This window comes from Melanerpes formicivorus, unplaced genomic scaffold, assembly GCF_026170545.1.
Source record: "Melanerpes formicivorus ecotype bairdi unplaced genomic scaffold, bMelFor1.0.p_v2 SCAF_33, whole genome shotgun sequence".
NCBI lineage: Eukaryota > Metazoa > Chordata > Aves > Piciformes > Picidae > Melanerpes > Melanerpes formicivorus.
Window position 1 is genome coordinate 3,152,069 of NW_027142385.1, and position 25,489 is coordinate 3,177,557.

General features: G+C 47.6%; 1 protein-coding gene across 3 annotated transcripts in view; it reads left to right on the plus strand.

The window, feature by feature from the left end:
- Positions 1-25,489, plus strand: part of COL27A1 (collagen type XXVII alpha 1 chain) — a 171,599-nt gene that overhangs the window by 58,505 nt on the left and 87,605 nt on the right. For all 3 annotated transcript variants that reach the window (XM_068155646.1, XM_068155645.1, XM_068155647.1), the window contains 5 exons: positions 297-341; positions 13,343-13,396; positions 17,755-17,799; positions 21,062-21,115; positions 21,511-21,555. In XM_068155646.1, coding sequence (XP_068011747.1) covers positions 297-341; positions 13,343-13,396; positions 17,755-17,799; positions 21,062-21,115; positions 21,511-21,555 — 243 coding nt within the window. The remainder of the gene's footprint in view (positions 1-296; positions 342-13,342; positions 13,397-17,754; positions 17,800-21,061; positions 21,116-21,510; positions 21,556-25,489) is intronic.

The window sequence follows — 25,489 nt, forward strand, 5'->3', positions numbered from 1 at the left end:
AGTAGCTTAATGACTGCTCCTGCTAAGCACAGCTTCAGCCTGTTGCCCTGGGTGTGGATGCTGCCTGCGTGTGTCCTCCTCGGGGAGGGCCATAGTTAGTGGGTGAAGGTTAATTGTCTTCTGCTCTCGCAGCTGACTGCAAGTAGCTGACATTTTGATTCCCGAACAATGCCGTAGTCATTAGCCTGTTTTGCATTCCCCTTTCTCCTCTAGTTTTGTTTTGTATTGTTGGTTGGCTGTTTGCTTTCTCAATCAGACCTATTATGTTTCTTTCTCTCTGTGTGTTTTCCTTGCAGGGGATCCCTGGAGTTCCTGGGAAGAGGGGCAAGATGGGTAGGCCGGTAAAGTTTTTCCTCGTCTATTATGCAGACCTTGTTGAGCGAAACTGGAAACAAAACGTCTGGCTTTTGGCTGGGTCCCTTCATATCCTCTAATGGGAACTAAATGGGGAGGTCAAACAAGCCTTTCCATGTCTCTTTTCTCAAATGGGAAGAATACTGAAGATACAGATATTGTTTTTTTTCCTTTCCTCCACACCCTGTCCATTTCTCAGGCATTTTTGTTCTTTTTCTCACTGTCTCCACACTCCCTTGGCTCCTACTCTTCTCAGATTCTCTCCTCCAATGCCTTCCAATCTATCCTCCAGCTCTTCTCTGAAAGCATGTTTTAATTCTCCACCATGATTGCAGCATTCCAGGTGTCTGTGCCTGCACTGTTCCATCTACTGCTCTGTGCTCCCCTCAGTCCCACCATGTTTCCCACTCTGCTGTGATTCTCTCCAACCCTTGTACCATCCTGATTTGAATAACACAAGTGCACTTTTGTATAGAAACCTTCTTACCCTTGGTGGTGGTACAGAGTTAATGCAGTCACAGGTCAGATGAAGACATGTTTGAGAAATAAGGAGACCAAGTAAATTTGAGAGCTTGGCCAGGAGGAAGAGGTAGGGCTGAAAACAAGGTGGGAACTGTGAGAGTTGCATATAAGAAGAAAGGGGGTTGTGCTGGCCATAGCAAAAAGCAAAATAACAGCAGGTGGGAATAGTTGTGGAAGGAGTTGAGGAAAGAGGTAGAAGGACAGAAAGAGAAACTTTTCCCATATCAGCCTTCTTCCAAGTGATTCTGCCTGCCACCTTCAGCAAAAAGTACCAAGTTTTTGGCTCCAGGAGTCAGAGGAGAGATCAGGTTGAGCACATTTGTGCCCTGGTGTGTCTCATTGCTTTGCACCTTGTCCTTCGTGTCAGCCTGGGTCCCTCTCCTGACATCACTGCACTCACATGCTTCTTGCAACATGTCCACTCACCCACACACGGAAAAATCCAGCGCTCTCCTTGTCACCCTTGCATGCGAATGTCTCCTTTCCAGGAGTCCCACGCCTACTGCTTGCTGCTGTTCTCACAGCCATAGCCATGCAAACATCCCAACAGTGCCACATTCATCCCAGCTGGCTGGTCTTCTCTCCCTGGAATGGAGAGGAGAGAGAGAATGGAGAGGGCAGCAATGGCAATCTGTACCAGACCTCATGGGTTTGTGTGGCACTGCTTGCACCAATACCTTATGTGATGAATAATTGCAGAGACCCAGTGGCTGTAAGGATGACTCATTGACCAGAGTCAAACAAACAAAGCAACAGTCGTTAGGTGCCGGGTTTCTGCTCTCTGCCTTGTTTCTGCTCAGAGCAGGCTGGAGGCTCCAAGCATTCCAGCTGTACTTTGGCTGCAGTTTGTAATCCTCCAGGCAAGAGTTTTGGCCTGGCGGTCACTGTTACAAGCAAGGGGCTCCCCTGAGATCAGCAGGGAATCTCTCATCCGTGGAGGCTTTTCGGCTGGGATCTAGAGAAGGGATTAAGTGGCTGTGCATCAGCACCTTTGTTGTGCTCAGCTCTTTCAGAGGGTTTTGGCTCCGTCCCCGTTTCATGATATCAGGTTTAATAAGAAATCTTGAATGGGCCGATGCTGATGATTTGTACTTCCCAGCGTGAACAAAAAGATTAAGGGACATCCAGAGTGATTCAGGAAGTCGCTGGGAGAATGGAAAGCAGGAACCAGCTGACTTGGTCCTTTCCCAACACTTATCTCCTGGCCTGTGCTGTGTCCCATCTGGTTTCCAGTATGAGTGAGCCTGCTGTGATTTTTCTGGTCTCTCGTATCGCCGGGTTTGCTGGCGTGGCTACCGTCGCTGTTCTGTTTCAGTGTCGTCATTGCAAAGGAGAGCCCTTTGAAGCCATTATTAGCTGCCATCCAAAGCTGGAAAACTCTATGGAGCGCAGAGCAGTTGGTATCAAATATATTTCTTTACTTAGTTTTGTTTGGGATGAGAGTAGGCAACAGATTAAGTGCTCAGCAGAAGGGGAGCAGGGGGAGTTTGCATGTGACTCTGTGGGCCCCCGAGAATGATGTAAGAGGGAATGACTAAAATAGAAGAACTGGACATGAGTCAGATCTTGAAAGCTTTCCAGGGAAGTTAGGTTTTACAGAGCTGTGAGGGACATGGTGAGTCTGCCATGCAAGGACCTGACTCCACCTCCCACTCTGCTCTCCCTGCAGTGCACCAGCAATGCAGGAGGCAAGGGCATTCCTAACATGTGGATCCTGGAGAACTCTTGAGCAAGGAGAGGGTTGGGGGTGGGCTGAGGGAGAGTTATGATTAAAGCACTGTGCACTGTGCTTTAGGGAGACTGAAATAACACCAGGCTGTGTGTCCCCAGATCTGCTGCCTGGTTTAGAGGTAGGCTGGAGGCCTGGAACTGAAGTGGCTGTTTGCTTAAACCTAAAGTCTTGCCAATGCAGTGACTGAAAAGAATGGCTTCTTACGGTGGTTTTATGGATTTTTAGTGTTCAGTTGAGCATCTCTCCAAAAAATATGATAAAACAGTGAATTAAAGAAGGCCCTGTTGCTGTGAGGGCAGCAGGGCTGTGGTCTGTGCTGTGCTGAGGGTAAGGACTGACAGGAGCTGTTGTTATCCTCCATCTTGCCATGCATAGGGAATGTACTGGTCCTAGTTCATCTTTAGAAAGGAGATGTACTGTCACTTGGGGAGATAACCTGCAGGCAGAGAAGATACAGTTAGCCATCATTCAAGAAGCACAAAGCTAGAAGTGATGTGGTCTCCTTATGCTGTGCGAGACGGGTAGCTGAAGTCAGAAATGGCTGCACTGCAGCCCGTATTAAGCTTCAAACAGTGCAATGTTTTCAGCAGTCAAGTCCTGTTAGAGAAAGCTACTTAAAGGCAAACCTTTAGGAAGTATATCCAAAGAGGTTTGGGTGGTTTTGTTGCATTTTCTGTTCATTTTCATTACTGGTGTGTGCTTGTAGCTCTTTCATGTGGAGTATCAATACTGCACCAACTCCACCATCTTACGCCTGATTTTTGCATGCAATATCTATTATTAGTAGTAACGTTTTAAAAGAAATAGAAAGGAAGGAGCAAAGTTTAGTTCCAAGACATACTTGGTGATTCTTGGGTTTGTCTGAGGTCTGTTCACAGTTTAGCCAAACATAACTGAGGTTTCCTTGTATTTTTCTGCAAAGCTGTTGGTGCTGCTGGTTCCATGCCTGGGGCTTAGCAACACTCAAGCTCTCACCGTGTCAGGTACCTCATGAAAGAAAAGCCCTGGCCCAAAGGGTCCATCACTTTGGATTACAAATCAGCACTGGATCAGATCATCCCCAGGGCTCAAAGCTGTAGGCATACAATAGTGTAAGTGAATCATTGATACCACAAGCAGACGTCTGGGCTTCCCAGCCTGTCTGGCTGCGCTCATCGGTACTGCTCTCCCTCTTTGGGCTTCCCGTTGCTGTGAGTGTACCACCAGCTGTTTGGTGCCATGGTGGGGTTCCTACCCATCTGCCAACCTCAAGCCAGGGAGGCAAACACCTCCTGCCAGTGCAGGCTTTGTCATCAGGTTCTGCATAGCATTTGGCAAGCACCAACATGCTGCTGATGTGCTGCTCTGAGGTGACAGCTTGATAGGTGGAGCAGACCACATAAGTAGCAGGCACAGAGGGATGGTGTGCACACGGGATGCAGGGCCAGGAAGGCTGACGCCTCTGCCTGTGAGAACAATTGGAGTCTGCCAAGGCAAGGTGGGGAGATGCTGCATTGCTTGGTGAATGAATAAGAGGAGGAAGAGGATAAGGGACCTGATTTCTCCCTGTGGCATGCAACTTCAGACAAGCCACTCAGCCATTCTTGAGTGTGTGTGAAACACGGATAACACTCAGCTCGCCCTTCAGCTCAGCAGCTGAAACTTAGCCTGCAAATGCTCAGGATTACAGTGCAGATGTCAAGGAGAAGGGGCTGCAAAGTGGTGTGTGGGGGTTAAGTATTAGAGAGCACTGCCTAGGTGAGTTCAGAAGCCTTCCTTCCCTCTGCCTGTCAACCGCAGCATGGAGGTTGTGAGAGCCAGCAGTGATCACTCTAACGTAGGCTCAGTACTTGCTGTGAGCATCAGCGCGGTGGCAAGCTGCCGAAGCTGACATTGCTTCCCACAAGCTGACCACAGACAGGGGCCCCTGTGCCAGCTCTCAGTATGTAACACAGCAGGGCCTTCTTGCCAGGCAGTTTTTCATGTCTGCTGTCTTCTTCTGTGTTGACTTATGAAGTTATGTATCAGCTGCTGCCTCCGGTGATGACCAAGGCTCAATACATTCTTTTTCCTTCCTCTGATAAGTTGTCAGAAGTGCCTGTGATACCCTTGTACTCTCCAGCAGTGTGGGTAGGCTGTGGCATCATGTGAAAAGACATGTGGGAGACACCAGTGACCAAACCCAAGGCTGCCCTTGGGTTGGGAAGGTTTCATTTCACAGCTTCCCCCAGCCTTTTGATATATGGCTAAGATAACTTAGTGGTGAACATAGTAAGCACGTGGGGCTTTGCCAAGTTGCTCAGTCTCAGCTGTTGTCCATGTAAACAATGGGGGACATGTTTTGCCATGTGTCTGGCAAGGCTGGCATAACCACAAATTACTGAGAAAATAAATTTTGCTCTTCTCCCCAGGGACTAAGATGATAAACAGCTGCTCTCTTCTTGCTCCAATCTTTTCTCTGCTTTGGATGCAGCTGAGGTCCCTCCTTGCATTTGGAGTGAAGCAAGCAAGAGTCTCCTGCACCACACAAGTTGAGATTCGAGAGACTGATAACTGCATTTCAAAGCACCTCTTCTTTAACAAGCGATTGCCAAACCCCAGCTGACTCCTCTGAGCTCACTGGGGCTGCAAAGTGGCAGCCCATCTGGCTTTTCTCATCAGTATCATAGCACAGACATACACTCCAAGAGCTCTCACCTACAGAACTGAGGATCATGGCTCAACAAGGGACCATTAAGGGTCTGTCTATGTCTCTCTTGTCACTGAGACCCTGTTACCTGGGGCAAAAAAGAAAAAAGGGGGGGAAAAAAGCAGAAAGAATGGAGCTCTGCTTCTCTGAGAAACATTTTAAAGGAGTATTGTAACTATCTGAAGGGGGCCTACAGGAAGGCTGGGGAAGGACTTCTCAGGATGTCAGGTAGTGATAGGACTAGGGGGAATGGAATGAAGCTGGAGGTGGGGAGATTCAGGCTAGATGTGAGGAGGAGGTTCTTCACCATGAGAGTGGTGAAACCCTGGAATGGGTTGTCCAGGGAGGTGGTCGAGGCCCCGTCCCTGGAGGTGTTTAAGAGCAGGCTGGATGAGGCTCTGTCCAGCCTGATCTAGTGTGGGGTGTCCCTGCCCATGGCAGGGGGGTTGGAACTAGCTGATCCTTGTGGTCCCTTCCAACCCTGAATGATACTATGATAGGTGACAGTGCAGTGTGTGGGTGCACAAGCCATGCTTTTAAACAGTCTGCTTGCACAAAGAGGCAAGCGGAGATCTTGAGAATTAGTAATCAACCAAACTCTCTCACTGAGAGAGTTTTAGCCTGTGAATTGATTTTTCCTCTTAGCCATCTAAGTCAATTCTTTGCTGTAATTTTTTTATTAAGTTAAACTTTTAAAATAGATTTGTTTTGAGCAGGCAGTGATTTATTTGAGTTGGGTTTGGTTGGGTTTTTTTTAATGCTTAAGTTGGAGACTGAAACTGGGCAGCTGGTCTCTCTTCCCCTCTGGGTCTGGTTCACCACTCTGAAATGCAGGCACAAGCCCAGAGCAAATGTTGCCATCTCTTTTTTTGGCCCAAGATGTGTTCCACATGTCTGGAGTTTCCCAAATCTCTGTGGTGAGGTTCTTGCTTGGTTACTTATCACTCTGGTATCAGAGCGTGTTCCTACGTTCCTGATTACATCATCCAAATAACCTGGCAAGGTGGACAACATTGGCACATAGTTCATATTTTACAGAATGAGGAAACCAAAGAGCTTGAAAACACAGAGAAAAGAGTTTGAAAGGTGCCAATGGCCACAATTTCAACTGAAAGAAAAGAGACAGACTCAGGGATGGTTTGTTTCCAAGAACGTCCCTAAGTGATTTGTCTGTCCATTGTCATTCAAAAATACTCATGAAGAACTGAACCAAGTTCTTCTAAACAGGAGATCATCTTTCCTGCTTCAGGAAAATGTTCATTCATAAATCAGATCAAAGCCTCAGAATTATTTTCATTAGAAATATGAGGGAAAACTTCTACCATTTTTGAGTCTGAAAAGATTTTGTGTCACCAAAGCCGCTCGACTTTCTTAAATAGGAGGCTGCTTGCTTTGGAAATCTTGGCCATAAATAATGAGGAGTGGTGGCAGATCCAGTGCTCTTCAGCATTAGGTAACTGGGTCTGTGCAACCTGCACTCTGTTAGGGTCCCACAGACTCGGGAAGAGTCATACACAGGCATTAAAGGGCAAGAGGGTCAAGGGGCTGTCAGATAATTTCAGTGATGTTCAGCTGAAAGGGCTTCAGGGGGTTTTTGCTTGTGTTTGGATGAATGGGCTGCCCAGGAGGGCTGTGCTCCCACAGCTGCAGGGATAGGTGTGTTTAGAAATTCCATGAAATCTTTAGCCAAAGAGGATGTGACAGGGAACTGGGAAGTCTCCTGGGGAAAGAGAGCAAACCTCCCTTTTGGGTGGTAAAGGAGTAGAACTGCAGCAGGACCAACAGTCCTGAGATCATTCTTCCTCACAGGGATGAAAGATGTCACAGTCCCAGGTCTAGACTGAGCAGAATGCAAATGCTGCCACATTGCTGTGTGCATTGAAGCCAGTGCATGTGGGGTTTGCCAGCCTCCCTTTATGGTGGCTCTCAATGCTCTAGGAACCAGCATGGGGTCTGAGCAGCCTGCTTGCCTTCATGCCCACCTGCCAAGGGGCTCATGTCTGCTCTCTCCACCAAGAATGCTCTCAGAGGTGTAAGCTGCCAACATAAGCTACACTTGTTTATTTTATTCTCCTCTTTTTTTTCCAGTGAATGCCTTCTCTCACCTTCAGCCCTGCTTCTCCAACACCACCTTCTTTTAATATTATTTAAATTGTTTGACTTGAAAGCTCCATCCCTGGGGAGACTCTTGGGCAGTGATTCACCTGGCCAGAGCCAACTGGCAAATAGAGTCTTTCGCAGACAAGACAGGAGGGCTGGTTGGTCTGAGCAGCTTCACCTTCAGCCAACAGGAAAATAAAGTCCTATTTTTGGAGAAGGATTCTGTTGGCGTGAAGACCTGCCAGGATTCCTTGGAGCAGCAGCTGCCAGACTGCCTCCCTTACTCCATCAGAGAGAAAGCTTTAAAATGAATCAGATGTTGTGTACATACAACACACCCACCCACATGCACACACCTGAAAAGGCCTCGGGGACGCAAGGGACATGGTACATCCCAGTGGTCTCCACTTCCCTGAGGACAGCTGCTTCAAGGGACAAGCAGTGGTGACATCTGCTTAGACAGAGTAGCCCTTTGCCTGACAACACCAAGACAGGGCCTGCTGCTCTGTTTGTTCTAAGCAGAGGAAGAAAAGAAGGGGAGGGGAGGCGGATGTAATCCCCTGGTGCAGGAGGAGCTGGTTCCAGTGTCTGTCTAGGTCTGGTTGTTCTCAGCAGGAGGCTCCCGGTGTATGAAAGGATGTCCTTTGCAGGGAGTGTGGATGAAAAGGAATTAAGGCACTATTGTAGGATCACAAAGATAGAGATTTAGTTACTGGTTGAGCTCTGAACTTCTTATTCCTGGGATAAATCCATTTGCATCTCTCTGTGTCTCAGTTCCCCCTCTAACAGTGGTTCCTCAGCTCCACTGAATGCAGTGAGGACAAACTGCAACAAGCACTGTGAAGCTCAGCTTGGGGACAGGAGAGCACAGAATCACCCAGCTCTTACTTAGAGCAAAGCATCTGCTTGCATGGTTTTTCTCCAACTCTTCTTCAAGCTTCATCTTGCTTCTTTCATTAAACTTCTTCAGATAACATGGAATCCATTCAGCTGGATTACTATTCCCCACCTCCTCTCTGCATTTCCCAGTTTTGAGATAGAGCCAACAGTTTTGTCATACCTGACCTCAGCCACTGCAAAGGAGCACCCCACCAGCTCTTGGCCAACAGAACTTATTAGTCAAGCATTCTCCTCCTAGCTCTGCTGCTGTTTGCCGTTCCTTCCTGGTCCTGGTCTTTCTCTGCATGTCCATTCCCTCCTGCAGGGTAGGCAGGACACTCAATGGATATTTTTCATAAGGTTCCTTTTTATGTCATCCCAGTTCTTGAGCATAGTTTCCAGGGACCAGTCTTCCTGGATAAAGAGCTGCACCCTGACAAACCACAGATTTGCTGCACCAAAATCCCTTCTGCACCCACTTTGGGAAGGTCAGGAGACTCTGAATGTGCTGTGGCCTTTAATCTCTTTCACAAATCTCCTGTAATGGGCTGCCAGTTGTGACCTGCCTGTGGGCCAGCACCATAAATGAGCTCCCTGCCCCTTGTGTTCTCTCTCTTTTTGGGTTCCTAAGGCTGCTGGAGCAGTGCACAAGAGAGGAGCAGAGGTGCTGGTGCTTACAGGAATGAAATGGATGGGATAACTAAGTCCACTTGTGATTCTTAGGCTGCTTGCTTTGGTTGAATACTGTTAGTTTTGATCCTGAGGAACATCTCTGTCCTTTAGGCTCAGGCAGGAGGAGAGAGGCAGTGAAAAAACAGCTTTTACAAACATGTGAGAGCCAATAAATTAGGACACTGTGGTCACTGGAACTCTTGCTGTGGTTTAAACTGCTATTGCTTACCCCATGGAAAGAAAGTGCTTTCTTTTTATTAGGGGCTTACAAGATTGATTGTTTCCTGCTGTGCACAGGACTGTGTTGGGACGAGTTTCACAACCTGGTTTGGGTCTTTGGAGACTGTGTGGATGTAGAAATATCCTCCTTCAGCCACCAGCCTTGGTCTCACTTAATGTGCTAAAGACTCTTAATACTTGTGTTGCCAAACTCCAGTACTGGTCTAGGATGCTGGGCTTAGTTGAATTGAAGCTGCTCTTTTCATTTGTCTCCTCTTCTGAGTATGTTTTACAGCTCAGGTCAAAAAGTACCAGGGGACCACCCAGCACCCCAGAGATCTGTGAGCCTGGGCTGGGAGGGGTGTTCATGCCAGCAGAGCAGATGGTGTGTTAAGGGCAATCAGGTGTTGTCAAGGACAGGGCTTTGTGCTGAGTGTTGTCTTGGGCCTGGCTATAGGATCAATGATGCCAGCCCATACTAGTCTGGGTTTGCTTCTCTATTTCCTCCCACTTTGACTCTTTTCCATCACCTCTTGAGGACAGGCAGAAACCCTGGCACTGTGGGAAGTGTTACAGTGTGCTGTGAATGGATTTTATTGTTGAATCTCTTGCCTACTGGGTAGCATTGGCCAAATGACCTCAGGTGCTCAGCTCTCTGCCTTCAGGAATAATCAATAATCTGGTTTGGGTTGAGTTTATTTGTTGGTTGGTTTTTGTGGGTCTTTTTCATGTTGGAAGAGACTTAAACCCAATTTAGAAGATGTTTTTAGTCTGGAGCAAGTGGTCCTCTAGCTGATACTATGATTGTACTTTTCAGAGTAGTAAAACCTTCCCATGCTGGCAAGTCCTTAGCTTGACAGAAGACACCTCAGCATCTCTGGGACCAGGCTGTTCCATGGCACCCAGAGGTCACTCCATGCCCAGCTCTGCCCTGTGAGAAAGGAAAGATGCAGCTGGGCAAGTGCTGGAGACTGTGACTGAAGTCCACAGCAGCATAAGTACAGTATCAGTCTGTGTGCACTCCTATTTTCCTTGGCAAGTTGCATGACTGTAAACTGCAAAATATTCCAAGGCAGTCAAATTTTTTTTGCTTGCCTGAGCAATGACTTTTCCCTACACATCTCTATTCTAATCTTATTTATTCAGCATGTAGCAGGGCTATTTTTTTCCCCTTTTTTTTCATTAAAAGAAAATTGTAGGGGGCACACACACACACACCTTCTTGCTATATTTGGTGTCTTTGTCTCTAGATGGCAGAAGGCTGTTTCCAGTGGTTGCTTACCATAGCTCCTTGGCATGTGCTCAGGCTTGAGGGATGTAATACCCAGACAGGAAAAGGCAGACAGCTTTCCCATTCGTGGTGCCCATAAAACAGAAGTACTGAATCCAAGCAAGAAAGCAATAGCTTGTGTCCATTCAGGAGTGCCTACCGAATGCTGTAGGGAATTGGTACAGAAGAGGTGACAAGCTGGCTCCAAAGTCAGTGGCAAAATTTTGCTTCTCTTAAACAAGCCTTCCATTTCTCCCCTTAGATCTGATCAAGTATCTTTCCACCTAGTTTTGTTGACTCAACTTGGTAAACTCTCAGATGTTGAAGGGAGGGGACAGGTGGCTCAGTTGGTAGTGCACAAGACCCTTAATGGGAAGGTTGTCAGTTCAAGCCTGCAGTGGGCAGTGGTGTCCTCCCTACTCTAGTCAGGAGGTCTGTGGTGACAGGTTGGACTCGATGATCTTTGAGGTCCCTTCCAACCTTAGGAGTACTGAATACCCTGGACTGAGACTGATAAGATGACATCTTTCACTGCAGAGCTTTCCAGTGTAGTTTCCTGTTCTGACCACTGCAATCATTTCCATTTTCAGTGTTGCTGGTGGGTTTCCAGATAACGTGCTGCTGTTGCCTCAGGTTTGCTTTTCCAAGGTAACCAGAATTTGTAGTACACAGAGGAGCAGATAGAAACAGAGAGCATCCTTCTGGCTCAGCAAGGACCATCTTCTCCCTGTCCTCTCCATCCCTGTCTCTTAAGCCCTTAATTAGCCCACAACATGGTTGTGTTGTCCTTTGTATCTCACGGTCTGGTGGAGCCACAGAAGGGCTTAAGGCAATTTTACTCCCAGTTGGAGTCAGAAGTGCTGCACTCACTAGGAGTTGAAACTTGTTGGTGTGTCTGGAGCACATCTTCTGGTGTATCCTCATGAGCAATACTGCTACTCTCCAATACTGCTCCACCATAAAAAGAAATGGTAGCAGAGGTGATCTGAGCTTTGCTTTACAAGTTCCCATTCTGAACTGAAGCACAGAGGTAGATGCTCTGGCTAGGAAGCCTTTTATATGTTCTATGTTTCTATATATGTTCTATATTCCTTAGTTTTCTATCCTGATGTCCACAGTCAGAAGTGTGTGAGAATAAAGCAGGATTTTAGCTCTGGCTGAATTAGCCAAGTCCAGGAGTCAGAGCCTGGGGCTTAGGCTCTGCATATGTTCTGTCCATGGGGAGCTCCTCTAGCAGACAAGGATTTCCCCACTGGCTGAGAGTCACAGGGGGTGGATGGTGTGTGGTGTATTTTACTCCACCCCATCTTAAGAGCAATGCAAGAAAACGAAGCGGAGAGTTACAGCACTCTCTTAATGCAACATCACAACCTCCCCAAAGCACCTTCCACTGCAGCCAAAGTTCAGAGTAGCCCTGGAGCTGCTATTTGAGCTTGTCCCTGATAGTTCTTTATAGCCCACCAGTCTATTACTGAATGAAGTTCAAGCTCAGGGAAGCATTGAGTCCAATCCATCTTAAGCTCAACTGCTTCCTCCTTGAAAATATTGGTGTAGTGACTAAGAGGCTTTACTAACCACAGTAGTGGTGTTACCCCTCTGCTGAGCTGCTTCTGAGGGAGATGGAGCATGTCAAGACAGAGAATAGCAAGCTGCTGTATGATTTGTTTGCAATGAGGAACTGAGGGGGCTTAGGGGAGCACGGGGTCTGTCCAGCAGGGCAAGCGAGAGCGTGCCACACCGCCACGTTCTGGCTCAGTACTTCTGCTCCCTTCTCTGTAATTGTTTGAAGTCTTCCAAATTTGTATCAGATATAATGAGATGATGAAGAAGTCTTTTGTGGTGACTTTTTCATGTAGTAAACATGGTCTTTCACAGCTCTGGGGTGTGGACCATAATGAGCTTGGAATCATTTGTTCCTCTGGCAAGCTGAAAGGTCGTGAATGCATTGGAGTGAATTCACTAGGCATCTTTGATCAGCTCCATTAAGCATCTGCATGGGCTCCAACAGACATGACACTGTTCAGCTATCCTATGAGAAGGGGGTACTGTTAAACTGATTGTGTTAGCAGGCAGGATGAAATAATTCAGATTGACAATCCATTTCTGAGGATAGTCATTGCAGTGAGGTTTATGTATTCTTCCAGGACATGAGAGATTTGGGGTTGACTTTTAAGGAAGCATCCCTCACTGGGCTATTACTTCCTGAAAGAGGATAGAAAGCACTGTGTCTTTAAATACAGACTTTGATTTTCCTAATGTGAGAGTATCATTTCACATATAAACTACACAGCACAATCTTCAGGGCTGCATATTCCTTGTTGGACTTACTGCAGTACTTAGGTAAGACAAAAGAAGACTGAAGCACTGATTTCCACCCTTACTCTCTGCTATTCACACTCACATTGTCTTCCTACAGGGCACTGGAAAAGCCTTGTCTGTCATGTGAAGCCCAGGGCTGTCAATCAGTGCTAGGAAAAGGCACAGCTGACTGAGGGCTGGACATAGCCTGCAAGACAAGGTGTGAACCAGCCACATCCAGCAGCCTCAGTGTTGGGTGCTTTTCATGGCATGACCAAGGAAAAAGCCTTCCTGTCTCCTCACTGATTCTTCCTCTCAAGGCTCCCATTAGTAAATGTGCAACTCATGGCTGAGCCTTGTAAACAGTACTTCTGGTTACCCTTCATTGGCCCCAGGAGAGAGTAGTGAATCAGAGCTTTTGGCCTTGTAGAGCTTCTTGCTGAGCAGATGTGCTGGTGGAGCAAGAATGGTTTGGATGAGAACAAGTAGGCTCTTGGACCACACTTCCTTGTGACCTGCTGCCTACCAAAGTGCTGCACCGAGTGCAGGGGGAGCAGTTTTTAAGCTGACTGTCTTTACACCAGAGTCCATCAAGAATTAATATTTGTGTGTTGCCTCCTCTCCTCAGGGTTTTCCTGGTGATTTTGGGGAACGAGGACCTCCAGGCATCGATGGGAACCCAGTAAGTTGATAGCTTTATTCCTTCTTTCTCTGTTGCAGTAGACAGCACACTGTACTGCATCATCAGCAGGCACACTCTCCTGCTTCAGCTAGTTAGAGCTGAAAGAAGCATTTAATTTTGGTGGCAGCTGCTAGCATTTTGGGTTTGTTCCTCCTGGAAAACAAACATATATCCCTGCACTGATCAAGCATGCTGCAAACTCCTGTGTTCGAATAAACATTCTAGGTCATCCTGTTGCTATTTGCTTCCCATCTCCATCTGTCTTGCACTTTAGTCTTGATAGATGTTTCTTCATTCTGAAGATTTGAGCTGAAGAAAAATCAGGAGAGAAGAGGTAGGGATGTTAGCAGGCAGTTGTTGGAGCATGTCATCCATACTACAGGGCATAATGCAAAGTCATTGAGAGCGGCAGGAAACACCTTATTGATTAGTGTGCTCTGAATGAAGCTTCATATGAACCTAGAGGGAGACATGGGCCCACAGACAGAGGGGTGTATTGTCATAAGGCACCACTTGAGTGCACATGAACCTTCAGAGGAGCAGGCCATGTACTCGACTGTGTAGAGGACTGAGGTACAGAGAGAAAGAGACATGTTCCTTCCCTTTCACCACACCTCATTTTGTAATGCAGGTTAGCAAGCTGGTACCTCTTGGTTTGCATCTCACCAGCATGTAGAAATAAGCTTTTAAAGTACTTCAAGCCCAATACCTTTCCTTATCTGAAGTGACTATTAAGTGCAAGAAGTGCCAGATTCCCAACTCCAGTGTCTGGGAGCACTGGGACAGACTCCATAGCCCAGGCTTCTGCTACTCTGCCCCTTGCCTCAGCCTGCCCTGGGACTGCAGTGGGAGAAGTCTCCAGGCTCCTGAGTTCTTGGCCTCTGTCCGGTCTTCATCTGACCCCTGCTGGCTTTCTAAGAATGGGATGTGTCTCCTGGGAATTGGGTCAGGATGGTCACAGAGACCATTTAAGCAGCTGCATGCTGATAAGGTTTATTTTGCTCTGCTCTTGTAGCACTTAATACCAAACAATTGACGATGAGCTGTCTTTTCCACTGCTCACAAAACATGTCCTTGTGGATTGCAAAAGTCCTCAGATGTATTAATTACTCTAAATTACTTTCTGAATTACTTTGGTTCTCCCTCAATTAGCATGTGAGCAGTGCTGATTCATCTTTGAAATTCCTGCTGTCTGGGTTATTCACACATAAACACAGTGCTGCTCTTGGGGTTTGATGGAATGATTTCTGTGAGGTAACCCACTCCACATGTGTCTTCAAGTTCCTATTCATCATATATAGAGCATAAAAGTTATTTTCACAAAGGACTGTAATCAGCAAGCCAAGCTCAGCCACAGCCCAGCCTTTGTGGGAATTCAGCATATGAGTGACAAATGCAGCAAACTGCAAGAATTAGATTCCCAAGGAATACTTCTGCAGGACTTTTCCCATCCTTCAGTCAACTTAAGCCATGGGTCAGAGTGGAATCAGTAGTCCCAAAGTAGAAGACTCTAGATTGTATCGCTGTTTCCAGCCAGCCCACGGGGAAGACCAGGAGTCCTGGAGGTCAGAAAGATATTTTTTTTCTCAACTAACCTGTTTTGCTTTCTTTTAAATTGGCAAGTTGTCTAAGCCCCATTCAGAAGATGTGCTCAGTGTTAGCTGAATGGCAGCTCCCAGAGCGTCGGAAAGGAGCGAGTGGCCCTTCCGTGAATTCAGCCCCAAGGATTGCTCTTCTTTCATCTTATCAAGGGCTTTTCAATATTAATGTGCCTTGGAGATCGTAGAATGAAAACAGACTGTTTCAGCTGACTTAAAGGGAGGTTCACAGGGTCACAAGCGGAGTCACAGACGCAGAAAAATGCCAGAAAGTCTGTTTGTGGAGCACACAAATATGCCGAGTTCGCTAGGTGGAGAATGCAGCTGAATTGTAGGCAGGCTGCCACGGGGCCCGAGCTGCCCCAGCTTCTGTTTGATCCATGGAGCACTTAGGCTGCTGCTGCCCCCTCCATCTCTTGGGGATGGCAGAAGCCGACAGTCTCTGATCTTCTTTCCGCCCCCTCCAGACAGAGCAAAGGCTCTTCCAGCCACAGCAGCGTTTTCCCCTTCTTCCCTCCTACCAGCTTGCTGAGAACTGTTGAGCCATCACATTCCAGATCCCCGCTCCCGGAGCGCTTTAGCCACTCCAATTAGTCTCTTAATCACAGGAATTAGACATGGGAAAGGCCTCTTGATTCATCTCCTTGTCTCTTGTCCCAGTGCCCAGTCCATGCACTGAAGAAAGGAGAATAGAGCCCAGTTTCCCTCACAGGTCAGGGAACAGCCTTTCATTACCGAGAGCCACAAAAGAGCACCTGTAAATCCTCCATTTCCCAAGCCATCCAATGACTCAAATTAACAACTAGTCCTGTCCACATCTCCCAGGGGAGTCTGCCCCCTCCTCTTCCAAGAGGAAATCCTCTTGCCTTAGATGTGAGGCCATGCATTTCCACACTTACTTTGGGAATGCCCACATGACATAACTCGGAACTCTAGACGGTCGCTTCCTGCAGCTGGTGGGACCAAGAGCCAACCATCCCAATCACCCTCAGAGCCTGCAGAGCTTACTGGGAACCCCAGGCCACTGTGCAGCTCCTGTGCTCAGCGTTCCTGAGGGTATTCCCTCCTCTTGCTGAGCCTAGTAACGCCAGGCCTCAACTCACATACAGCTTGAAGCCGACCTTACTACAGTAGCTCTGAGGACACAGAAATCCCACCCATGGGGAACAATTGCTCCACAGATGTCCCAAGTATGCAGGAAAGGATCCGGCCATAAAAAAGCAATTTTAGGCTGGTTGAGATTATGAAACGCTTTTTTGTGTGTGCTTGCCCAACAGTCCTCCACTCCACTTCCCATAAAATAAACACACATAACCCCTTACCCAAGGAGGCTGAGCACGTTTAGTCACGTCGTGTCCCCTTCTCTTTCACTAGGCAAAGCTTCCCATAAAAGGGGAGCTTTATTGCACTGAAGGGGACTACACCAGATGTGCACCATAAACTCAACTGCTCTGTCAAAGGAAGTAGCCAGCATGAGCCAGAGCAGGGGTGGGGTTGGCAGAGCCAAGGGGAAGTTTAGTATTTCCAGTGCACTTGTTTAGAGAGGCCCTGGTGAAGAAGGAGGCATGTAAGAGCAGGTCCTTGCCCTGACGAGCAATCCACTGTCAGTGCAGTAAAGGAGCAGGTGATCCACCAAGGGAGACACAGGGACAGGCTGAGCATCACATGGTTGCCCAAGTAGCTAGGGCCCTAGATGGGTGATTTGTGTGGGTCTGACACAGCTTCTCTGCTGCACTTCTCCTGAAAATGCTACCAGGCACCTGCAGGCACTCCTAGCATGTGCTTGTCTTTGGAAAGCTGGCATGGGGTGGAGTTTGTGGTGGAGCTGGGAATTCAAGCCAGCCCCCCATATAGTGACTCCCTTGAATACTGAGCCTTGACATGCTCTTGAAAAGCCTCTAAGAGGAGCTGGTGCTTTCCAAAATGCCCTGCTTGGGGACAGCCTGTAAGAGATGGCAAATGAGCATGGAGCCCAAGACAAAATCTCTGTCTCTGCAGTCCAGCTCTCTACAACGTGATCAAAAGTGACTCGACCCCTAAGCAAGTGCAGAAAGCTCCCTGCTTCAGAGACAAGGTGCTGAGCCACCTCCAGCAGACAAGCTGCAGCCCCAAGGCTAGAGGCTTTTCCAGGAAATTAAAGAAATGGCTGGATGATGCAGAGTGCAGAGGATGCTGCTGGCTCCCCACCTTAAACCCTCTCTTAGATACTGGAGGAGCAGTCTCGGAGCACCCTGTACCAGGGGTACTACTCCCAGGACCCATGAAACAGCTGCAGAAGCTGGCATACCCTCTCCCTAAATTAACCACTTCAATTTTCATCCAGGTCTTTCTTTTCTCACGAGTTTTGTTGTTCTTCAACCACTTCCCAAAATCTCAAAATCCCAACACTAAGCAGCACCTTTGTGCTGTCCCTGGTCCCTCTCCCTGCCCGTGCCTGCATCTCACCGGGGGCAGGCTCCCACCCGCTCCCCTCCCTGCACAGTGAATTGCTCCTTTTCTCCAGCCTGCTCCCAGGAGGGGAAATAACCCTGCAAGCAAATGCTGAGCAACAAGCAGCCCTGTGTCTGGAGGCTGTACTCTTAAGCACTTCCTGAGATGGAAGCTCTGGATTGTGTTGGCTGGGGAAGGGGCTGTGGGGGGAATGGTTGGGGGAGGGACAGTCTTTACCCTTCCCTCAAGCTCTTGAAACACTGAGAGGCCTTTCAGGCTCTGTTTGTCTACAAAGTGCCCGTAACCATGTCGGTTTGTCTTTCCTTTTAGGGAGAATTGGGAGCCCCAGGTCCTCCTGGAGTCCTTGGACTCATTGTAAGTACAAAAACAAATGGAGATCTGGTTTCTCAGGGTTTAACCCTTTCAGGCTGCGTAACTAGGCACAGATTTTCTTCTTCCTGTGGTAGGGTAGTGACCAGGATGACTTTTTGCATGGGGGAGGTGTGATGTCTTGAGAGAGAGGAGGCTGGCTGGTGGACTAGGAGGTGGAGGAGAGCAACCCCTTTCTAAGCAAGAGGGAACAGATTAAAGGTTTGCTGTTAGTGCCTCTATTCCTAGATAACACACCCTTTTGATAACACTTACCAGGGTGGTTGTCTTCAAAGACACAATATTCATTCCACACCAGGATCAGAAAGTAAGCCCCTGTAAGCAGTGACCCAAGGACACACAGCTCTTGCTCACTGGAGAGACAGTGGGCAGGAACTGTGCCTCTGGGCACACAGGAATTTTACGTGCACTCTCCCCATCCCATCACTAACCCAGGTAATTATGCACACAGTCACATTCCATGTTTCATTACACCCTTCCCCAGCAGGAGATAAATGTCTGTAAGGATGGGTGGTAACTCATCCTCTGGCAGCTGTGCTGGGGGTTAGTGAATACCCAGCTGAATCTGTTATGATTTATTTTAGCATCAGTACTTGTTTCAAGAGATTTCCGTCTGTGCACATAAAGTGGTCACTCCTGTTAGCACAAAGCCTGTGTGATGGGTCTAGAGCACAAGTCCTGTGAGAAGCAGCTGAGGGAACTGGGGTTGTTTAACCTGGAGAAAAGGAGGCTCAGGGGAGACCCCCTCACTCTGTACAGTTCCCTGAAAGGAGGCTCTAGCAAGGTATCAAGCACTGGGACAGGCTTCCCAGGGAAGTGGTGGAGTCCCCATCTCTGGAGGGATTTAAAAGCCTTGCAGACGTGGTGGTGAGGAACATGGTTTAGTGGTGGACTTGACAATATTAGAGTAATGGTTGGACTCAATGATCTTGAAGGTCTTTTCCAAGCTTTATGATTCTTTATGCTTGGGGTAGATGGCCAGAGCCAGGAAGCACAGGTTTTGTCTGGAGCTGATCTGAACTGAGGACAGGCAGCCTGTGGTTGCTAACCTGCCTTTGTGATCATAATGTTTTTGTCCCACACTAGCCACAGCTACCCAAATGGCACCAAATTCTATGTGAGATACAACTAATCTGGTTTGGGGGGGTGGGGTGGGGGGGTGGTTTATCCCTGACTGCTCCCAAGATCTAGCATTGCGTGTCCTGGATCACCATTCAACCTCCTCACCAGATATCTCAAGTCTGTCACCTTCTCTGTCTTGATCCATTATGTTGGTTTCTACTTACTTCCCAAGTACTCATGTTCTACTACCCAAGTTCTCCTTTTGCTGCTAAGCCTGATCTGTAGTCTCCCTTCCCTTCTTTCTGCTGAAGAAATGATCATTCCTGTTGTGAGTTGCTTTCTAGATCTACTTTCAAGGCAGAAAGTTGCTCCTTTGCAATGATGGTTTTTCAGGAATCACTTGCTGCAGCAGCAGCAGTTGGCTGCTGTCTTTCCAAATTAGTCTGGTGATACCTGTCTGGGTAAATAAAAGTTTCAACATGAGGTTCAGGTCCAACTGAGTCAGATCTTGTGTCCCAGGGTAATATACAACTCCTGAATTCAGGATGCTGAAGCATCCCTGGTGGGATTGAGCTGATACTGACCTCCTCCATCCTATTCTAAACATTCCTCCTGCCTTGTCATCTTTGTAGGACATCACCAGCCTCCTGCCCTGGGGTCTGCAGCATGAGGCTCACACTGCAGGGCCTGGAGAAGGTGGCTGGGTGTTTGCTCTGAGCTGGCCTCCTTTCAGTTGCTTGCTTCCTTCCCAGCTACAGCCACCCTGGGGACCAGCCAGGTTCCCAACTGCCTCCACACACCCCACAGGTGTCTGGGCTCCCTGTTTAAGAGAAGCTGAAGAGCAGAATTAAAAGTAGCTGAAGCCTCTTGCTCTCCTAATTAACTGTGTGGGCAAAGCTTTAAGTAAATGCATTTCTACAAGAAGCCTTTATGTGGGGAGGTATGAAAAGCTCATCTGTTCAGGCGGCTGCAGCCCAGTGCTCCCAGTGTGGCTGTGGGCCCAAGACTGCTGACCAGAGAAGTCCTCCTTCAGCAGAGCCTGCCCTGTTTATTTACACATGGCAGGCAAGGCTGGTGCACCCAATCACTGACTCTGTTCATGGGCAGAGAGCAGTCAAAGCCTCTTTAAATGCTGCTTACTGAAGGCTTCTTTTGTGCCTGCACACGAAGCTACTCACAGCAACCCTGAGCTCCAACATCCTCCTGTGCTGCAGCTTCTCCTACAAGTCCCAATACACAATGCCATGCTGACTTCTTGCTGCAGCAGGATGGCCAGGTTGATGGGACACCTCTGTTCTCCTCTCTTCTCCCCATATCACTTCCAGATATCAGAGCTCAGAAGTGACCCAAACTTCTTCACTGTTGCCTTTTCACATTTGAGTCTGTGTCCTTTGGAACACACTCGCAGATTCGCTCTGCAGAACTCAGGAGTACTGTGGTAGGTTCTTTCTGGAACCATGAGTAACTTCACTGAAAAGAAATATACTCCAGGGTTGTCTTGAAGCAGCTCCATATTTTAATTTTTCAAAGAGGGGAAGAGGCAAATTTATCCATAGAAAAGTTAGGAAGAACATACCCAGAATCATTTCTCAGCTCCTACCTTGGCTGTCAACTTCAAGATGGTTCCTGAATTAATTTTCCTCTTCCATTTGCTTTTAATTTTTTTCCCAATTGATTAACTAACAAGAATTCCTTATCAGATTTGTATATATATATATATTTAGTGGATCCAGGCTCCTGTTTGTGAGTCTGAACACACTCCCAGGCACCTTAATGCGTGGTGCAGGAGCAGAATGATCACACTTTCTCCAAGCACCCAGCACACTCTGCCCTGCTGCCATAGCCATGCACAAGAGCTGCAGCACGGTGAGGCTGGGTGACAGCTCACATCTCCAGTGATTAGTGTCAAGGCACTCTAGAGCCTCTGCTTTGTGGCAAGGGAAGCATGCAGATAGGAGCTGCTCTTCTTTCCTCATATGCCTGCAAGGCAAAGCCCCTCTCCTTCTCCTCCTTAGAGACTATCTACATGTTAAAAGTCTTGTGCCTCCTTGCCAGGATGCTGCTTCTGCTGAAGTCAGTGATGCAGTTCCTCAGAAATACTGAGAGACCAGACAAGAGAAGAATTTCTCACCACATCTGTTGGCTTTTCACCTAATGGCTTTGGTACTTCTCTTTCTCTCACTAGGGTGACATGGGCCCTATTGGACCGATGGGCTATCGAGGACCAAAAGGCTTAAAGGTGAGAGAAGAACTGAGCTGTGTGAGCTCGTGTCCCACCTTGGCAGGACTGAAGATTCTTCTGTTCCTCCCTTGGACAGTGTTCACTGTCCTGAGAGAACGGATGGGCAGCAGTAGTGACCCAGGACTGTTAATACAATATCCCACTGGTGGTTGGCAGCAGGTGAAGGTCAATGCAGAACCCCAGGAGCATTCCCCTGCATGCTTCCAGCCAATGAAGGGTGTTCAAAGAGCATGGGATGGAGCTTTGGGATCAGCCTGGCATTTGTCCTTGGGCCTGTGCCAGGTCCATGTTGTTGATCCAAGCCACCAGACCCATCAGCAACATCGATGTCCTAGATCTGAGCAAGACTTCACAGTTGATTCAGTCTCACTCTGAACTTTCTTTTCTTTCAGGGACTGATAGGAAACCCTGGAGAACATGGACTGAAAGGTGATAAGGTGATCTGAATACTCCCTTATTGCACTGTGTTTTAATTTTGCATGTGAAATCCCCTTTCTAGATTCTTTTTCTCATTTAGCACCATGGTACTGCTTCCACTCTGGTTGCTCTTTGCCCCCAGCCTCCCACCCTTCCTCCTTCCTTGACACTCTAGGTTTGATTTTTCATTCTTTTATGATGTCTGCCCCATGCCCTTTTCCATGGAGTATAGACCAGTTGTGCTCACATCCTCTCTGCACCTTCTCTCTCCCACTGATGGTGACAGTGACTGAAAGATTTTCTGATGTTTCACTGGGGCTTTATGCTTTTATATTGGTTACATGTTGGGATGGAGAGGAGGAGGAGGAAGACCTAACAATACTGACAGTGAGTTTGAATTAGTGTGTTTGAGGGAAACATAACAACAAAGGACCACAGCTCACTGGATCAAGCCAACCAGCTGGATTCCCAGGAAAAGCTCTCCTCTGTTAGATACCTCTGCACGTGTTAGGAGAAACTCACCTCAGTTCAGCCTCCTGCTGAGAGGAAATTGCCCTATACCAAACTGTTATAAATCACTTCAGGGAAAGAAAAAAGGAGAAGGGCATTGATTGCAGTTATTTAGTGCTGCTGGCACAAAACCACGCAGCTTGAGCTAAATCAGCATGAAACTGTGTAAATGTCTCAGTGTCATGAGAACCATCCTCCTACAGATACTCAACTGCAGGGTTTATTTAGTCTGAAAGAGTGGGAGTTGCAATCATTTATTGTTGGCTCTGATTGCTCAGGAGGGCAATGGAAAATGACCATTAGCTGGATTTTCCTCCTTCTGTCTGCTGCCTTGTTCTCATTAGGTGTTTGCTTTTAGAGAATGATTTAGCAGCCCAAAGCTGCACAAGGGGGAAGTCATGTCAAGCCAGCTGATTCCACTTTCCTTGTGATACAGCAGCTCTTTGCCAGGGCTGCTGTGTCTGCAGTTTCCTTTGCTCCCCAGTACCACCTTTTCACTTTTGTAAGGAAGGAGGGACAAGGCAGGAGGAGGACATTTTCTTTAGGACAAGTTGGTTTCTTGACTCAACATTAGTTCCTACAGCCCACACATTCTTCTGTTTACTGCTTGGAGTCAATGTTTGAGTATCTTAATTCACAGAATCACGAGGGTTGGAAGAGATCTCAAAGATCATCAAGTCCAACCTGTCACCACAGACACCAAGTGCTATGTACAATCCCCTCCTGAACACCTCCAGGGATGGTGACTCCACCACCTCCCTGGGCAGCACATTCCAACAGCTAACAACTTTCTCAGTGAAGAACTTTCTCCTCACTTTGAGCCTAAACTTCCCCTGGTGCAGCTTGAGACTGTGTCCAATGTACCAATGTTTAAATTATTGTTTAGCAAACTCAACTTTCCTGGACATTAGTCTCCATCACGTTACAGAGACTTCTCTGTTTAGCCCCAGCATTTCTTCAGCCACCACCCTCACAGTAACCAAATAGTTTGAAGCTCTCCCTAGAGTTCTCCTTACAATACTCCCAAATGCAGAATTATCCATCCTCCCCCAGTAATCCTGTGCTTGGTTTTGCAGCTTCTCTCCTGAGGTGCGGGAAATCACAGTTTTACCTCCTCCTCTACCTCTCCCGCTGCATTTTCTTTGGATGGGGCAGACTACCTTCTTGTCTTTCATAGTTTCATAGTTTCATTCAGGGTTGGATGGGACCACAAGGATCATCTAGTTCCAACCCCCCTGCCATGGGCAGGGACACCCCACACTAGATCAGGCTGGACAGAGCCTCATCCAGCCTGCTCTTAAACACCCCCAGGGACGGGGCCTCGACCATCTCCCTGGACAATCCATTCCAGGGTTTCACCACTCTCATGGTGAAGAACCTCCTCCTCACATCCAGCCTGAATCTCCCCACCTCCAGCTTCATTCCATTCCCCCTAGTCCTATCACTACCTGATATCCTGAGAAGTCCAATTTCATTACAGCCCTTCCCTGATCCAAGACTGACAAGCCATCCTTCCTCCTCAAACCTTCTCCATCCCTAGTGAGTTGACTTTAGCTCAAATATCCTGAGTGCAATCAAACATTCAGGTCAGATTAGTGATGAGTCCAGAGTCAGAGAGAACTTCCAAACAGCTTGTCTCTGTCCTTCCCATCAGTTCAACAGCCAAAGGGCTGGGAAATACAAAGTAAAGGCAAACCAGACCTACCTAGCCATTGATGTCCCCAAGTCTCATCTGCTCAGGTGTAGGCACACAGATCTGACATCACTGGGTTTAACCAAAGCATCTGAGTCCAATGTACTTTTTTGCATGAGCATAGTTCATCAACAAAGCTCATCAGCTCTCCTTACATTTGGGGAGGATTTGGCCTGAAATAGCTTTGTGGGTTTTTTCCAGTGATTTAGTTTGCTGATTTGTTGCTCTTACTGTTCATCTGGTTGGCCCAGGTTATAATCCACCCCTTCTCCAACAGATCAAAAGGCTGTTGCATTCGCTTGCTCCCATGTTTCTTCTGTGAATGGCACCTTTAAACCTTGATATTTTCTCTCACTTTGATTTGGACATCATGAGCAAAACCACTCATCCCTTCTTAGAGCTCATTTACATTTGTGTTTTAATTGTTTATTTTCTGGTGCCACTAGGAAATTTAAACAATATCTGGTCTTGCTGCTTGGGCTTGGTTTGGAGCAAGGGTAAAACCCTGACTTCAAAGGACTTGTGGCCTAAATGAAGGAAGGCACATTTAAGTCCTTTATGTTAGGTGAGGACTTCTGAATCACAGGACTGGCTGAGGAGGAGTTTGCTGGAGCTGGGAAATACACTCTGGCCTCTTGGACCCTTTCCTCACCAGTATCATCTTTCCTCTTGTCACCTGCCTTGTTTCAATGAACATGTTTTCTATCTCAGCCTTTATTAACAAGCTCCCCCATAAATCTTTCTTTGTCCCTCTTGGTCCTGCCACATGCTTTTTAATTGAAGCTGATCTTAGAAATATCTGACTTAAGGAAATCCCACATATGGGAAGATAGAGGCAGAATCTCTGTGTTCACTTTGTGCCCAGTTAGGCTTGGGTCACAGGAAGGACCCTGCCTGGAGCAGAGGGATTGATTTGTGTTGGAGGCTCCCTTCTGTAATCCACTTGTGTCACTTCAGTTTCTGCTGATACTGCCATTTTTAGGCTGTGAGGTCATATTTAAGGCTTTCTTTGGTTGCCTACTATTTTTTTTCTGTTGATTAGATTGTGACTTCTTTATAACCCTGCATCATCTGCTTCATACTGCTATGACCAGCAACATGAGCAGCCTGCCTGAATCTTGTATGTATTCCCTGTCTCTGTGGATCAGACAGTTTGCCTCTTGCCATTCTTGAAGCATTTCCAGACCACGGTTGTATACAATCTGCCTCTGCAGAGATCCTTTTTCATTGCGTGGTCACTTCCCAAGTGACAGCGTTTTCCTCTCTGCTGGATTTTGAAGATGCAACTAGAAGGGTGAATTTAGCTAACTAGTGGGGCATGACAGTCCAGCCACTGTGCAGCAAGCTGTCCCACTCACATCAGTGTGGCTCAAGCACACCCATGCCAGTGTTCACCTCTATGATCACATGAGGTCTCCAAGCTCTCTTTGAAGAGCAGATTATTTCAGCCTTCTGAGCCGGTGCTGTTTTCCTGCAGTGCATTCTCCAGGAGCGCTGCAGGCAAAGGGAGGCCTGGCACCATACTGTGCAGAGCTGAGACAGCCCATACAGCAGAAAGCCTTGCTCAGTGCTCTACAAGGTGCTGCTCATTAATCCCAATGCATCACATGGTGGAGGCCAGGCATGAACTCAAATATAGGGCAACCTCCCACTCCTCCTGCAGAAATCACAGCTTTTTGTCTAGCAGCTAGACAGGCAAGTACAGAGCACATCAACGCTCACCAACCTCATCAGCATCCCCCACAAAAGCC